At 36.7% G+C, this 16,322-nt stretch overlaps 1 protein-coding gene across 3 annotated transcripts in view; it reads right to left on the reverse strand.

The window, feature by feature from the left end:
- Positions 1-16,322, reverse strand: part of LOC126750167 (structure-specific endonuclease subunit SLX4) — a 33,009-nt gene that overhangs the window by 2,394 nt on the left and 14,293 nt on the right. Inside the window, exons 4-5 of one of the 3 annotated variants that reach the window (XM_050459690.1) lie at positions 7,799-8,853; positions 7,199-7,693 (exon numbers count right to left, since the gene is read on the reverse strand). In XM_050459690.1, the coding sequence (XP_050315647.1) occupies positions 7,199-7,693; positions 7,799-8,853 (1,550 nt within the window). Of the gene's footprint in view, positions 1-6,641; positions 7,077-7,198; positions 8,854-16,322 lie in introns of those variants that run through there. The other 2 variants (XM_050459691.1, XM_050459689.1) reach the window with 2 other exon arrangements.

The following is a 16,322-nucleotide window of genomic DNA, read 5'->3' on the forward strand; positions in this document are numbered from 1 at the left end:
AATAAGAGAGCTTTTTTCTTCACCAAAGCGTAAAAAAAGAATCTTTATCTAAAAAATGTAAAATGGTCTAAAATGGTAATAGATTTCACAATTTAGAGCGAAAGAACTAAGCATATTCCTGACGCCTTCACCTAAAGGTAAAAACCTGATTAAAAATTGGTCGGTTTTTCACAAATTGCAAGATTTAAACTGAAGATTTTGTATTATTTTTTTATCGTTTTCTAAGAAACCTCACAATATTCCTAGAATAATAAAGGAGTTAAAAAAATTCCTAACGCATTCACAAAACCAATAAAAAAATGAAATATTCAAAGAAGCGATTAATTGATTGCACGCGCCTTTGCCATAAAAGAGATTGATTCGCAAATTAACCGTTTTTAACTGATCACGCAAATTTATTTAAGTTATAGCTTGCATTGGTATACTCTAGTTTTAAGTTTAATACTCTAGTTAAAATTCTAAAAAAAATTTAACACTAAAAACTTTTTCCTTAAAATGACATAAGGAAGAAAACATTCACCCTGCGTCTTCGTTCAAAATATAAAAGCTAATTAAATTTGACAATTTTTAAGCAATCAAATACTAAAAATTTAAAATTTTCAAATTAAGTTTGCCCTCACCAAAAACTGCGTGATTCAAAAATTGTTGATTTCTGACAAATTTCAAAATGTATCTTGTGAAAAAGAACTTTTATTTAAAATCAAATTTAATTCAAACCATTGAGTTATGAAGGAAAAAAAATAGCCTACCGCCTTTACCAAACTATGAATTTTCTATAGAGCACACATTTCTTTTAATCCATTAACTTTGTGCTCTAGGATTCATTTTTATATTCACAGTAGGAAGACTAACAAAAAGTAGTTGCTAATTCTTCTATTGACGTTGTTTTTCATGATATTTACTACGTCGTAACATTCTCACTATGTTCTTTCTATGGATATTTTTGCAATTTTAGCCGGAATTACTCAATGATTTAGCATATTTACAGGACTTTCATTAAATAATAAATTTCTAAAGGATCAGTTCTTTACAACACTTTCTAGGTTTAAGAGGAAAATCTCAATGATACTAAGATTATCCAAATGTCTACTATACAGGGTGTTTCAGGAGTAATGGTAGATACTTTGATATGTTATGGTATCCATAATTCTGAATAAGAAAAATATATCCTAATCTCAATAGTTGCTAAGATTTTTTTTTTTTTTTTTTTTTTTTTTTTTTTTTTTTTTTTTGGGTCGGTGGAGAAATTCTTTATGAACACTGGTTACGCGGCGCCGCCCCCAGTAGTGTGGGACTCAGTGTCGAGTCTGTCTCGTCCTATACCCACTAAAACTCCACCGCTGGGTGGTGCCTTGTGGCTCCCTACACTGCGGTCTGCTAAGAAGCAGTCCTATTGTGTCCCATATGTTTAGTCCCATAGGTTCAATTCTGTAGCTTCAAGGAAGTCCAGGATTGTGCCCAGTGGTAGATTTCTTATACCCTCTGGTGCGGGTTTCTCTTCCCCCAGGAATGTTGCCCTGGTTTGATTAAATGCTTCACAGAAGCACAGTATGTGAAGAGTTGTTTCGTCCTCCTCATTGCATCCCCTACATAGCGAGGTAACTGATTTCCCTAGCGTATGCAGGTGTTTCCTGCTGGGTGCATGGCCTGTAAGTAGCCCTGCGACCTTTCGCAGTTGTTGTCTGGAGAGGCCCAGTATGTTCTCACCCTTCTTGAAGGGTGGGCTGCCTATAAGTTGTTTGGATTGTTCCATCTTTGGCAGCTGCTCCCAGTAGAATTTGTTCTGGTTTGTTGGCCAGTTGCCGATTTCCCTCTTCCAGGTCTTATCGCTGACATAACATGTTGGTTCAGGGCCTACCAGGCTGTTGCTGGCTCCCTGGGTTGCAAGTTGGTTAGCCCTTCTTGCAGCCTTATTGTTGCCCATATTCTCTGCTAGGATTATCTCTGGCCTATTTTGCGCTTCGGCGAGGTTCCTGAGATCCTCCCAGCAGCTTTGCACAGTCCTTGACTTAGTCTCGAACTGTTGTAGTGCAAGTGTCGCAGCCTGGTCTCCTGTGAAAATTGCGAAGGTTTTGCCTCTTGGCAGCCCTTCTCTCATCAGTTGGACACAGGTTTGAATTCCTATTATGCTTGCCTGTAAATTTGTTGTTTCGAGGCCCAGGTTTAGCATAAGTTGTCTGCCCTGTTGTTCGTCCTCCACCATGCCCACAGCTACCCCGATCTTGGATCGTTTGGTTGCCGTGTGCCATACTGAGTAACCTCTTTGCCTGAGCCTGTTCGCTTCTGCGTCCAGTGGTCCCCTTTTTTCTTTGATGATAAAAGGTTTGTCTAGGTATGTGACCTTGGTTCTGTCTGTTCTTAGGGCCAGGCGCCCAAGGTCCTGTATTTTGTCAAATAGGGCATTGTGCCCATCTTTCGATAGGATTGTTGCGCCATTTGACAGCAGTCTTTTCGCCCCCGTTATAGCTTCAGCCCGTACCACTAAGTGTAGCGGGCTTAGTCCTATCAGGTTCTCTAGGGCAGCAGTCGGCGTTGTTGACATCGCTCCTGTTATGCCCAGACATGCTATTCGTTGTGTTTTGTTGAGTATCTGTATTACAGTCCTCTTTTCTGCCGCATGCCACCATATAGGTGCTGCGTATGTAATGATGGGTCTAACCATTGTCGTGTACATCCAATGTACCATTTTTGGTGACAGTCCCCATGATCTACCGAACATTCTCTTGCAGTACATAAGAGTTTTCGTGGCATTATTTGTAGCTTGGATTACATGTTTCTTGAAGCTGAGTTTTTTATCCAGGGTTATACCTAGATATTTGACCTCGTCTTCAAGTCGCAGATTTTCTCCATAAAATTTTATGTTTCTAATGGGCTCTAGTTTCCTTCTTTTGGTAAAGGAAACCAGAGTAGTTTTTGTGGGGTTTACCCTTAGTTGTTCTTCCTCACACCAGTGCTCGACAGTAGTCAGGGCTCTTTGCATTTTTTCGAATACATAAGCCTGACTACCCCCTCGTGTAAGGATGACTATATCGTCAGCATATCCTATAGCAAGGATAAGCTGCCTCTCCAGTCGTATCAGCAAGCTGTCCGATACAAGGTTCCACAGCAGCGGTGACAGTACGCCCCCTTGCGGTGTTCCCCTGCACACTTTGGCCTTAACCGTTGTGCTGTTGAGATTTGCTGCTACTTTCCTATGATTTAGCATTTGGGTTATCCAGCCGCCAATCATGGGATGTATTCCTCGTGCTGCTATCGCACGGTTGATTGAGTCATATGACGTATTGTCGAATGCTCCCTCAATATCTAAGAAAGCTCCTAGGGCGATCTCTTTGTTGTTCAGAGATTGTTCGACCCTCTGGGTTATCTCGTGAATCGCTGATTCACAAGATTTACCTGTTTGGTAGGCATACTGGTGTCGATGTAGAGGGTTGACCCGTAATACATTGTCCCTGATATGCCTTTCTATAAGCTTTTCCTCTGTTTTTAGGAGGAATGATGTAAGGCAGATTGGTCGGAAGGATTTAGGTTTCGCATAGGAGTCGCGTCCCGTTTTTGGTAGAAATACTACTTTTGCTTCCCTCCAGCTCTCTGGTATATGCGCCGTGGCTAGACTTGCCCGCATTATTTTACATAGTGCAGGCAGCAGCAGTTCGCTACCCCGCTGTAGCATGACTGGCATTATGCCATCCATTCCGGGAGATTTAAATGGTTTGAAGGAATTTATCGCCCATTTAACCTTCTCGTAGGTTACTACCTTTTTCGCTAGTTCCCAGTGTTCCCTTTTGCCCCTGTTCGGAATGATAGGAGTTGGGTCCTGGGTATGTTCTGGTTGGTGGAGAATTTTCGATCCCGGAAAGTGCGTGTTCAGCATTAAGCCAAGCGTTTCTTCCTCGGTTGTCGTATATTCTCCATCGGGTTTTAGACAAGAGCCTAGGGTTTGTCGTGGCCCTTTGGATATTGCCTTGTGGAGTCTAGCATATGCTGGTGTCTCTGTTAGGTCCCGGCATAGCTTCCTCCACCCTTCTTTCTTTGCTCTTTTTATAGCATCATTGTACCTGGTTAAGTGTTGTCTGTATAGATTCCACTCGCCAGTTCTTTTGGCTCTGTTAAAAAGCTTTCTTACTGTCTTCCTTAGCTCGCCCAATTCTTGGTTCCACCATGGGGTGTTCCCTGCTTGACGCGGTTTGCTTAGTGGACATGAGTTTTCAAAAGCAATTTTAATAGCCTCAGTGACTGACTCTGTCAGCACTTCGAGCTCTACATTGTCTTTTGCCTCCGTTGGACAGTTTTCCAGTTCGCGTCCTAGTATCTCATTGAAGAGGTCCCAGTCCGTTTTCCTGGCGTTCCTGTAGGTCTCCGGATTTGTATCCATAGATTCTAGATCGAATCTTATGTACCTGTGATCCGACAAACTTGGTTCGTCAGATACATGCCATTTTTTAACGAGGTCGCAGATGCGTCCCTTGCCAATGGTTAGATCAATTACTTCTCTGCGGAGTATGTTGACGAAGGTCGGTTCCTCCCCCACATTAAGTATATTTAGACCGGAGGCAGCACAGTAATTTAATAATGATTCGCCCCGTTTGTTTGTTCCAGTGCTTCCCCAGATAGTGTGGTGAGCATTGGCGTCACAGCCTATTATAAGGTTTTCCAATCTTTGATGGTCTATCAACCTCCGAACTGTTGTCGGAGGTGGTTCCCCTTGTTGATCGTGCGGAAAGTATGCTGATACTATTATTGTATCGTAGCTCCTCTCCGCTGTTTTGATTTGTACTTTGACCGCCGCTGTGTCCCTGTCACAAAACTCCCACAGCGGTGTGGCCTCTATATCTTTTCTTATAAAGATACAGCTTCTTAGGTTAGGTCCCTCTTTTGGGTCTGACACTAGTCTCCCGTTGAGGTTTCCTAGTCCCCTTATCTGGCCCCTATAGGTATAAGGTTCCTGAATCAGGGCTATCTGAATATTGTTGTCGGCTATGCATTTTTGTAAGGCCGCAGTGGCTGCTTTGCAGTGGTGGAGGTTAATTTGTATCAGCCTCGCACCCATTGCGGAGAGCGATTTTAGGAAGAAGAGGTTCCCGGCAATCCCTCTGTTTCCATAGGGGTTGCCTGGTCCCTCTTCTCTTTCTCTTGGCCGGCAGCCAAGAGAAAGAGAAGAGGGACCAGGCAACCCCTATGGAAACTACTATAGTTGCTAAGATACTACTATTTGAAGTTGGTCTAGCATAGCAGAAGGAAATTGATCACACGTGATTAAGTAGGCGGTGAATGACAAATGTCGTCATGTCGCAAATTGTCAAAGTGTTGAGAATGCCGCAGGTCTTTATATACGCAGAATAGCTCTTCGTTAATCATTTTTATAGAGATTATGGTCAACGATTTCCGAACAGACGATTACCGAGTCCAAGAGTATTTACTCGCGTCTTCACCAAACTGCGTGAGGTTGGTAGTGTACCCTAGTAGATTTAAATCCAAATGTGGAAATCAACAAAACTTGGATGAATTAGAACCGATCCTTAAATCGGTGGAAGGTAGTCCTGGTACGAGTACATGAAGAATTGATGTTCACATTGATATTCCTCACGTAGCGGACATTACATCAGCAAGGTTTGTATCCATTTCATGTACAACGGGTGCAACTACAGAAACCCAATGATATCGCTAGTAGATTGGAATTTTGTCATTGGGTAAATGCTCACCGTCAATCAATTTCATCAATAATATTCACTGATGAATCAACCTTCACTCGCGACGATATTAATAACACCCATAACTAGCATCAGTGGTCTCATAAAAATTCACATGCCATTGCTGAATCGAGTTTCCAACATCGATTCTCCGTAAATGTGTGGTGCAGAATTCTTAACAGAATGTTGCTTGGACTCGTTGTATTACCACAGCGTCTTACAGGAGCCGGGTATTAAAATTTTCTACAAAACAATATGCCAATAGAGGATATTCCTTTGAATTTGAGAATGAATATGATTTCTCAGCACGACGAAGACACGTACATGACATCCGTCAAGTGAGACAATACTTAAATCAAACATTCCCGGGATTGGATCGGCCCCGGTTGGCCACCAAGGTTGCCCGACCTTACTCCTCTAGATTTTGCATTGGGAGGAAGGCTGAAAAATGAAATTTATCAAGAAAACGTATGTCAGACGAGTTAATCTTTAAAATTAAGGACATTATGATATTATAATTAAGAGCATACTGAGAAATGTATTGAATTTGACGATGGGATTTTCGAACCATTCCGCTGAACTATTAACAGCGATTTTTATTTATTTGTATTAAAAATTATTATGCTCTAACACTAGAATTAAATTCAAGTCTCTGTTTTCTATTCAGAAATATTATTATTACTAAAACATACCAAAATATCCACCATTCCTCCTAAAACAACCTGTATATGAAATATAATTTCTTCATTTGAAGACTAATCTATTTAATTAATTTATACTTTATTTTTATTATCCGAGAAGCTTTTACTTCTATCTAATTTATCTTAACCTAATACATTTATCTTATTTTAATTTAATCCCATCAAAACGACTTTATGAAAAACAAAAAAATTTATAGTTTTCATAGTTATACAACATTCCTGAAAAAATCTCTAAAATAATAAATGAGTAAAAAATGATTAAAAAAAATGTATTTTTTTTTTAAAAGCACATTTACAAAAGTGGTATTTTGAATAATAATTTTCGTACAAATTGTAACATTTAAACAGAATAATTTCGACTTTTTCTTAACAATACTATAATTAATTAAAAATATGCTTAAAGGCTGAAACGTAGAGGTTTCGTCATAAATCTCCCCAAAAGTCCCCTCTCACTGGGTTAAATGACGAGTTGAGTGAGAGGTCTCCCACTCCTTCAACAAAGGTGCACAACTGGCCTACTGATGCCTAAATACAGTGGTGTTTGCACCACTCTGTACACTACAGAAACAGATAATACGTGCCTAGTTTCTTATGATTTTTACATTGACAAACTATTGAATCGTCCTGCACCAAGACAGAAGTCATTTATAAAATTCGAATCAACAAGAAAAACTTGATGATTATTAGCCTAAAAATAAAAATTCTTTGAAGAAGAGCATCCAAAATCCTATAAAATCCAAATATGGGTAAAAAACACAATGATTTTCACAGCCCCTTCACCAAAAACCTAAACGAATTAATTTCACTTACTTTTCTAACAACTTGTCTCCAACAATCTCTATTGCCACCTTAGTTTCTTCTAATCTGGCCCTCTTGGCAGGCCTATCATCATCAATGTCGACAAAGGGATGAGTGCTGTCATAAATGTACTTCAATAATTTTGCCCCTTGGAGCCTTTTTAAGGGCTTCACACCAATTTTATCCAACTCTTTAACGATCAACGGGGTCGTCATTGTATCGTAATTCGGCATGGGAGTTATATCGCTGGTTTTGATTATGTATTGGCTATTCACTGGTGTTTCTATGGGGTTTTCTTGGATTAGAAGAGACTGCGAAGCTTTATCGTCTGGGCTCGTTTTTGGGCTCATAAAATTCTCATTTTCATTATTGATGGAATAATTTAACTCCTCATTATTTAAGGTTTCGATTGAACATGAGGAAGATTTATCGTCTGGACTCGTTTTCGGGCTCATAAAATTCTCATTTGCTTGATTGATGGAATAATTTAACTCCTCATTATTTAAGGTTTCGATTGAACTTGAGTAAGATTTATCGTCTGGACTCGTTTTCGGGCTCATAAAATTCTCATTTGCTTGATTGATGGAATAATTTAACTCCTCATTATTTAAGGTTTCGATTGAATATGAGGAAGACTTATTGTCTCGACTCGTTTTTAGGCGCATAAAATTCTCATTTTCATGATTGATGGAATAATTTAGCTCCTCATTATTTAAGGTTTTGATTGGAGTCGAGTAGTCTAGAGAATAGATTAACGTTTCATCATTTGTGGCAGACAATTGAATGCTATTTCTGGTTTTTGACGGAGTTGCACGGCTTGTAGAATAATTCAATTCTTCATCGTTCAACAATGATTCTTGGCTGCCGTTTTTTGGGCTCAAAGAGCTTACAGAAAAATTAAGATTTTCAATGACATTCGTGCAATTAAAAAAATCTGCATAACGGGTGGAATAGTTCAGCTCTTCATCATTCAAGACGGATTCCTGGCTGCTATTTACATCTTTTACAGGATTTTTACAAACATCCGATTCCTCACTTCCTATAGATTCTTTATCTAGTTCTTTGCTATTCAAAGTGGCAGTGGCATTATTATCGAAACTATAACGATCTTGACTTAAAAGTGTTTTGATATAATCGGTGACATTCAGATGTTCTTCATCACGAGCTGCCCAAGGTTCCTCTGAACTGTCTGATATCAAAATACATTCGTTCTCATCAATTGGTTCTTTAGTACTAACAATTTCATCATTAGTACTAATTGAGAAAGCTTCTTGGGCTTCTGGTGGCTCCTCGTATGAAGCAAACAAATCAGGCGAGATACTCCTTTTTCCAGGACTTTTTGGTAGCTCTGGACTCTTTTCTCTGCCAATTATTGTGCCCCAATCCCTCAGTAAACTTATAAATCGCCTTCTAGAGAAGTTCAAGTCTGATACATAAAAATTATCGGAAGCATAATCAAACTTAAATAATCTACATTCATTACAAGCTAATCCATGCAATCTTTCACTAAATATTTCAACCTTATCAGTCTTGTTTGTTTCGAGGCTCATTTGGTTCAATATTAAGGATATTTTTGAGTTAATCAATTGTTCCCGGTCAGCTGAGGTGCGCATGTTCAATATTGGGGTGACATACTTGAAACGATTTCTTCCCTTTTTGGGTCCCACCTACAACAAAAATTATTGGGATTTAATTATTAAAGTTTGGTTGATAGGGGTGTAAAAAGAAGCATATTAATTTCTGGAAATCACATCAATTGATTGGATTTGGTTGACGTTGACACATCTCTGTTACCTATAATATCTAAAGCATTGGAGAAGTGCAAGGATAGGTAACTTTATAATTTTCTATATAAATCTTGGACCCCATATCAGCAATAATAGATGATTTTGAAGAGGGCAGCTATAATGTTATAAACAGCTTTGACTTTTTTTAATTATTTATTTAATATACGGGATAAACTCCATTACAAAAAACTATATAACAAAAATAAAAAATTGAACACTATTACCAAAGTTACTTAACTAATCTTAACTATTTTATACGTTTTAAATAAAGTAAATATATTAATTGAGTACCCCACACCTAGAAATATCTAAATTAGGTATTTCTCTTGTAACAACTATCAATGTATTAATAAACATCTTAAATTAACTAGATCATAAGTTAATAGAGAATAAATTAAATATTATTATTTTATTCTCTATTAACTTATTCTAATAATATATTTAAAGTGACTTAAAAGAATGTCCAAACGTTCAATACCCCTATCACTAAGCAGTCTTAAAGTTCTTTCAATAGGCATTGCATAATTAGTGCTATGATGAGGCAAATAATGAGAACAGCTTATATAATTTAAGATTACGAGAGGGAACATGAATGGTATGCTGCTTAAGAGTACAGGAAAAACCACCTGTCCATTTAAAAATTTATATAAAAAAAGAAAGTCTGTATTCAAAGATCATCGTATATGTGGTCCTCTGGAATTCCTAAATGAATTTTATACAAAACCTAATCAATCAGTCAGCGGAATTAGCGCTTAATTATGGGAAGGGAAAAATGGATGTACATAAAAACACTAGCAAAATGTATTCATAAAAAATGCAAAGGAAAGAAGTATTAAAAAATTGATATCCCATTGAACTTAATATAACATCAAGTAAAATCGAATATTCGAAGAAATAATACTTCCCCAACATTAAATGCATCTGTAGTGGAATTAATAGACAATTTTCGAAGATGCATATGTTTTGACGCTTAACATAGACATAAACGTCATCTTAGCCGCTGTTTGACAGCTCCCCAAAAAGTGTTTTCGAAATAGGTGACACGTTTACCGCTAACCTAGCATAAAGTATTATTATAACGATAGCAAAAAACATTATTTCCAAGAAATTCGTTTTAATTGTTTTCTTTAATTATTAGTCCTTAAATTTTCTAACCTCATTTTTATTTGATATTAAAGAAACTATAGATATTTTATTAATGTTTAGTCTACAATATTATATTTAATTTAATTAGGTAGCGTTATTTAAAAATTGAAATGTATCTAAAGTTACAATATGATTGATGATTTTGCAGCTCTAGAATCAGATAAAAATTATTGTGTATGATGTTCTATTTTGCTGAATCAACATAGGGATTATTTGCTAGGATATTTGATCATCTTCTTCATTAAATCTGACCCTACTTCTCTTGAATTTTGTCAAGACAATGAAATTTAGATTTAAGTTGGTCGTGGTCATTGTTATGCAAAATAAAAAAAAATTATTTTTACTGTTTCAGACAAAAGGAGACTAAATAAACTTGAATTCTTAATTATTATTATTATTTAACAATAATGTAAACAACATTAATGCGCATGCGTTTCGCTATGTTTATGGCTATGTCTATCGTACGTAAGATAGTGGAGGGTGCCGATAGGGATATGCGATAAATGACTCTTTAAATGTCATACTTGTCAATTAGTGGTAACCGGTGATACTTTTTAATGGTTTCGAAAACTGTCTAATAAAAAGTGTAGTAAGTAATATTACAACTGATAGTTGGAAAAACTCCATACAACATTTTTACACGTAGAAAATTCTTACGCGTCTATTAATACTAATGTTCAGCTCCTAATAAGTTTTGACTTAGACAATGATAGTGACAGTGAAACAGAATTAAATTTAGATCAAGGTAGAATAAATTATTAAAGAGCGTTTGCATTTATAAGAAATAGTTAAAAATGTTTGGACCTTGCTCAATGGTCTAATTGATTTATGATAGTTGAAGTATCAATACAGCTGTTGAACTTTTTTATCAGAAAATTTATTCCTATTTAGATTAATAAGTTTCGAAGTTTCCGATAGATCCAAAATTTCGAGAAAAAAGCGCTTATATCCGCTATGATTTACTCCACAAATAATAAGACTAATTAAACAAAAACATAGTGCCTGGAAAAAATATAAGCGTTCTACCAATCAACAGGATTTAACTAATTGTCGCAACTTACGCACACAAAAAAAAGCAGACATTGATCATTCAAATAAATCCTACTGCTCTAACCTTGAGCAAAATCTCCAACACATCGCCAAACAACTTCTGAAAATTCACAAAAAAAAAGTTCTATGCCATGTAATATGTATGTTCAAACTGGTGCTCTCTTATCTGACCCCAAACATAGCAGACTCCTTTGCTCAATTTTTTTATAACTGATACTCAAGCACATCCCAACAAAAGATAACTGAAATCAACTACTCAAATTCTAATACTATTCACATCACATCTTAAGCCCAAAGTCCAAAGTCAGATTGTGCGTATGCATATATTTTTTGTAAACCGCTAACAATATTGTTTAATCTTGCACTCAGAACTGGAGAATTTCCTCTGCTCTGGAAAAAATCTTAAATTATTCCTGTTAAAAAATTATAAAAATCTTATCAAAAACTTTCGGCCAGTTACACTTTTTAACAACTTTTCTTAAGTTTTTAAGCGTGTCCTTCATTCAGCATTATACTTCTTTTGAAACATCTTACAGACACTAGACAGCATCGCTTAATGAAGTGCAAATCCAGAGCTCCATTTAATTTCTACCAGAGGATTTAAATGGAGCCAACTATTTAGATTTTCTACAAAATGATATCCCCGTTCTTCTAGACAAAGCTGGATTATTGGAACGAGAAAGACCAATAATCTTTCAGCAAGATGGTTGTCCAGCGCATTGGTCCTTGGCTGTCAGGAATTACTTAGACGACTGTTTTCCGGACGGTTGGATCGGTAGAGGCGGAACCTTTCCTTGGCCTCCTCGATCACCTGACCTAACTCTGTTGGGTTTTTTCATATGGGGCCGGGCAAAGGAGCTCGTATACACAACCGAAATAAGAACAAGAGAAGAGTTGATTCCCAAAATAAATGAAGCATTTGACAGGATGAAAGAAGATATGACCATAAGAGTAACCACCACCAAAGTAACAAAAAGGGCTCGTGCTCTGTATTAGAAATAATGGATTGCATTTTGAACATGAACAATAAATAGTTTAAACAAAATTGTGTTTTATTTAACATTAAAACCTAAAATAACCCCACAATCGGGACTCTAATGCGTAGTAGGCTTATGAGAGGTATCAGTCTAATAATTTTTGTTTACATGACCTGCCGCACAAAAGAGGCCATAATTCTGAGAATTGGCCAGGTATCGGCATGAGTGATATCTTAAAATAAAGGGCAGAAGCTAGGCATATTTTTAGAGAGGTTTGAACGACGAAAGCATTTTCATAACAATTATTTAAACATAAAACAAAGCATTTTTATTTTAACTCCATATTTATTTTTTACGTTTCAAAATCTCTATTTTTTCTAATAAGTTTACACAGAAGCTTGAAATTGATCGTATTTTTATTAATACACATTAGACAAAACAAAATAAACTTTGAAACTCCGATACTAATTGTAATTTGCGCTCTATTACCGTAAGTGTGAAAATTTGGTATTTCTTGAGAAAAATGCGAAAATTGCCATAAAAAATTTATAAACAAATTTCGACCTACACATATTTAGCTTAAAATGTTTGAAATTAAGTCAGCTATCACCGTCTTAAAGGATTGCATCTAGCTTCCGGACACCCTGTATATCCCAAAAATTTCTTAAATTCTTTTGGTTTGAATGCGAAATGGTGTATCAGGAAATCGGCTTCTCACATGATCGTTTGCTTGAAATATTTCAGGCAAAATCTCTACAGAAAAGAACGAGATTCGGCAGATCTGCAATTCTTATATAAATTAACTAATGGCTTAATTGACCCTCCAGAGGTCTTGCAACTTCTAAATTTACACGCTCTTCGGCTGTCAGCTCGCAGTTCTCAAACTTTTTACCTTGCAAGACCTACAACCAACCTTACAAAATGTTGGTCCATACATAGAGCTTGCAATATACAGGGTGTCCTAAAAATCAACGATAAGCCGAAAACGGGGAATAGACCAAGTGCTCAGGGATTCAAAAAATCTATCTTGAGTACTTTTAAAATTATAGGCCTTTATAGAAAACTGAAAAAAATTGACACCCTCTGTTGATCTTTTTAGTACTGTGGTTACAAATTTTTGAATTTCTTAACAATTTCTTTTAATGTAACCCTGAATAACCGTTCGATAAATTACAAAACTAAATTCAAACAGAGCTGTTTACATTTTTAAGAAATTATCAGATTTTTGCTCAACTTATGTCGTTTGACCATCATTTCCCAACTTTAACTAACTAAGATACTTGTAAGAGAGTTGCTAGATTATTCATTCAACAGGAATGTATTTTTTTTAGTACATACTCAAATGTACTCCACTACTCTAAGCTAAGATAATAATTGTACAGTCAAAATAAATGAAATATGAAGCTGAAAATCAATCATACTCTTGTGAAATAGCTTCTCTCAAAAATGACATGGAGGTATTTAAAGCCTCTAACTCACGCGAGGAAGTTATCGAGGATTCTTCGGATATCGAATTTGACACTCATTGTACACTTAGTACAGAACTTGACAATCCTTCTAGTACCAAGAATTTAACAGTACCTGATGTTAAAGAGTTTTTTGTGACAAGTAATCCTGATGTCAATGTATGCAGAAAGCAGGTCCTGGTGTTTGGTGATCAGACTGCAAGAGGTGTAGCCTCTGGGATGACACATTCTTTGGACTCTAAGATCTGTTCTATTCACGGTGAAGTTCACTCCAACTATACTTTATCCCAGATGGCAAACCGTATATTTGAATTAACCACTGACTATGTTAGTACGGATAATATTATTGTTTGCTTAGATTTAGGATCAACTTATTTTGACTGTCACTCCTTTTATGGTTTACTTTGTTTGGGTAAATTCACTAATTTAACTTTAAGCTTAACTTACGATGATACAAATAAGTTTAATTATTTTCATGTGGTATCTATTTGTAAGAGATTTCTTAAGTCCCAAAGGGCTTCAGTAAGAATTTTCAGCAATAACTCTCAAAATAATAAATTTAGAATTAGTAAAAGTGCTCTTTGTGTTCGTCTGGTTTTGTTTGTTACTGTTAGTTATGCGTTAAAAAGAAATTTTGTACTCTCCCCCGTTCCATTATCTAATATTAATTTTGATAAGCATTCCAGTGGCTCTAACTCTGATAGTTCTCCTCTTACTCTTAACTCTACTTCAGCTGATACCTTGGTTAATTCTTCTTTTTTAGGGTAGGCAACTTTGACGCATGCATTTCTATTATGCTTTTGAATATTTAATCACTGCGCGGTAAATCTGATGATTTGTATATACTTTTAGACAGTTTAAATTTTCCAAACATTGTCTTACTTACTGGGCACTGGTTGAGAAATGAGGAACCAATTTCCCTTCCTGGCTACTCTGTAGCTTCCAAATTCTGTAGGGCTGGCCTTGGATATGGTGGCACTGTGGCTCTTGTGCATCAATGTTTTTGCGACGGCTTTGTTGGTTTTGGCGATTTTGATGATCTTAGTGTCGAAAAGGAGTTTGAATTCTCAATTGTTTATTCTGGTAAAGCCAATTATTATATTGTGTGTATGTATCGTTCCCCAAATAGTAGTATAAGTACTTTTTTAGATAGGCTTGAACAATTCCTTTTAAAATTTTCTCCTAAAAATACTATAATTCTTGCTGGAGATCTTAATATAGCTTTTGAAGATGGGGAGAATAGGGCTACATTGGATTTAATTAATTTGCTTTCCTCTTTTAATATTTCTATGCATGTTAACAGCCCTACGCGTGTAACAGGTACCACATCAACAACCATTGACTATGTTGCCTCCAATATACAGGAGAATGTAATTTGTAATGTATTTGATCCAGCTTTGTCTGATCATAATGCCATCCTGGCTCAGGTGCCATTCAGAAAAAGATACAAATCCAGAGGTTTGGGTAGAATTTACAGCACAAGGAACTTCCGGTCTTTTGACGCAGGATGTCGATCTTTTAATTGGGACTCAATATTTTGTGAGCAGGATGCTCTTGCTTCATTTCACGCATCTCTTTCAAAGTTAGTTGATAGATACTTTCCCGTTCACCCATTAAAAAATCGATTTACGGACCGGAAAAGATGGTTAACTCCTGGTATTCGCATTTCCGGTCGTAATCTTAGATTTTTTGGTATTTTAAAAAAGTTCTACCCGATAAATAATTTTGTATTGTCGCTATTCTCGAGATATCGAAAAGTTTACCGGAAAGTTGTGTGTGAAGCGAAGAGACTCTATTATTCCAAACGTTTGAAATATTCCTCCAATGAGCAACGCGAAGCGTGGTCAATTGTTAATGAGGTTGTGTCCAAGAGTAATGGCTCTCAAGAAGTGCGGATTGATTCTGACATATTAAATAAGTACTTTTGTTCGGTTGCTGATATCCTCACAAAGGGTCTCTCTTCCACTTATGACCCTCTCAAATTTTTACCTACCACTAGTGGAAACTCATTTTACCTCAGCCCCACTACTCCCAGGGAGATTTTTTGCACTATAGGATCGATGAAAAAGAAAAGGGCATCTAGTGACGATGGTATTTCAGTGAATTTATTGGGAAAACTTCCTTTGAGTGCTATTCAGGCTCTTTCTGATGCTATTAATATTTCATTTCAGTTGGGCACATTTCCTCTTTGCCTAAAATTAGCAAAAATTTTGCCTCTTTATAAGGGTGGTGATCGTTCTAGTCCATCCAACTATAGGCCGATTTCAATTTTGTCTACTTTATCTAAGTTAATTGAAAGACTTATGAAGGATCGTCTTTTAAGGTTTCTTCTGGGGGAAGGGGTTCTTCGAGATGAACAATTTGGTTTTCTATCAGGGAAAAGCACCTCTGACGCTATGTTTGATTTCTTGTCCAAACTTCTCCAGGGTGTTAATGGAAGAGAGGCGACTGCGGCGGTGTTCTGTGACTTGCCCAAAGCTTTTGATTGTGTGAGTCATAGGATACTGCTTCAGAAGCTTTCTGCTTATGGAGTTAGGGGTGTTGCACTGAAGTGGTTTGAGTGCTATTTGTCTGGTCGCGAGCAGTCTGTGTACCTTAATGGTGACTTTTCTGGTAGGGAGTCTGTGGATTGTGGTGTTCCACAGGGGTCAGTTCTTGGTCCCCTTCTATTTCTTGTATATATTAATGATCTTATTACTCTTAGCATATG

Source organism: Anthonomus grandis, chromosome 2 (assembly GCF_022605725.1).
Source record: "Anthonomus grandis grandis chromosome 2, icAntGran1.3, whole genome shotgun sequence".
Taxonomy (NCBI): domain Eukaryota; kingdom Metazoa; phylum Arthropoda; class Insecta; order Coleoptera; family Curculionidae; genus Anthonomus; species Anthonomus grandis.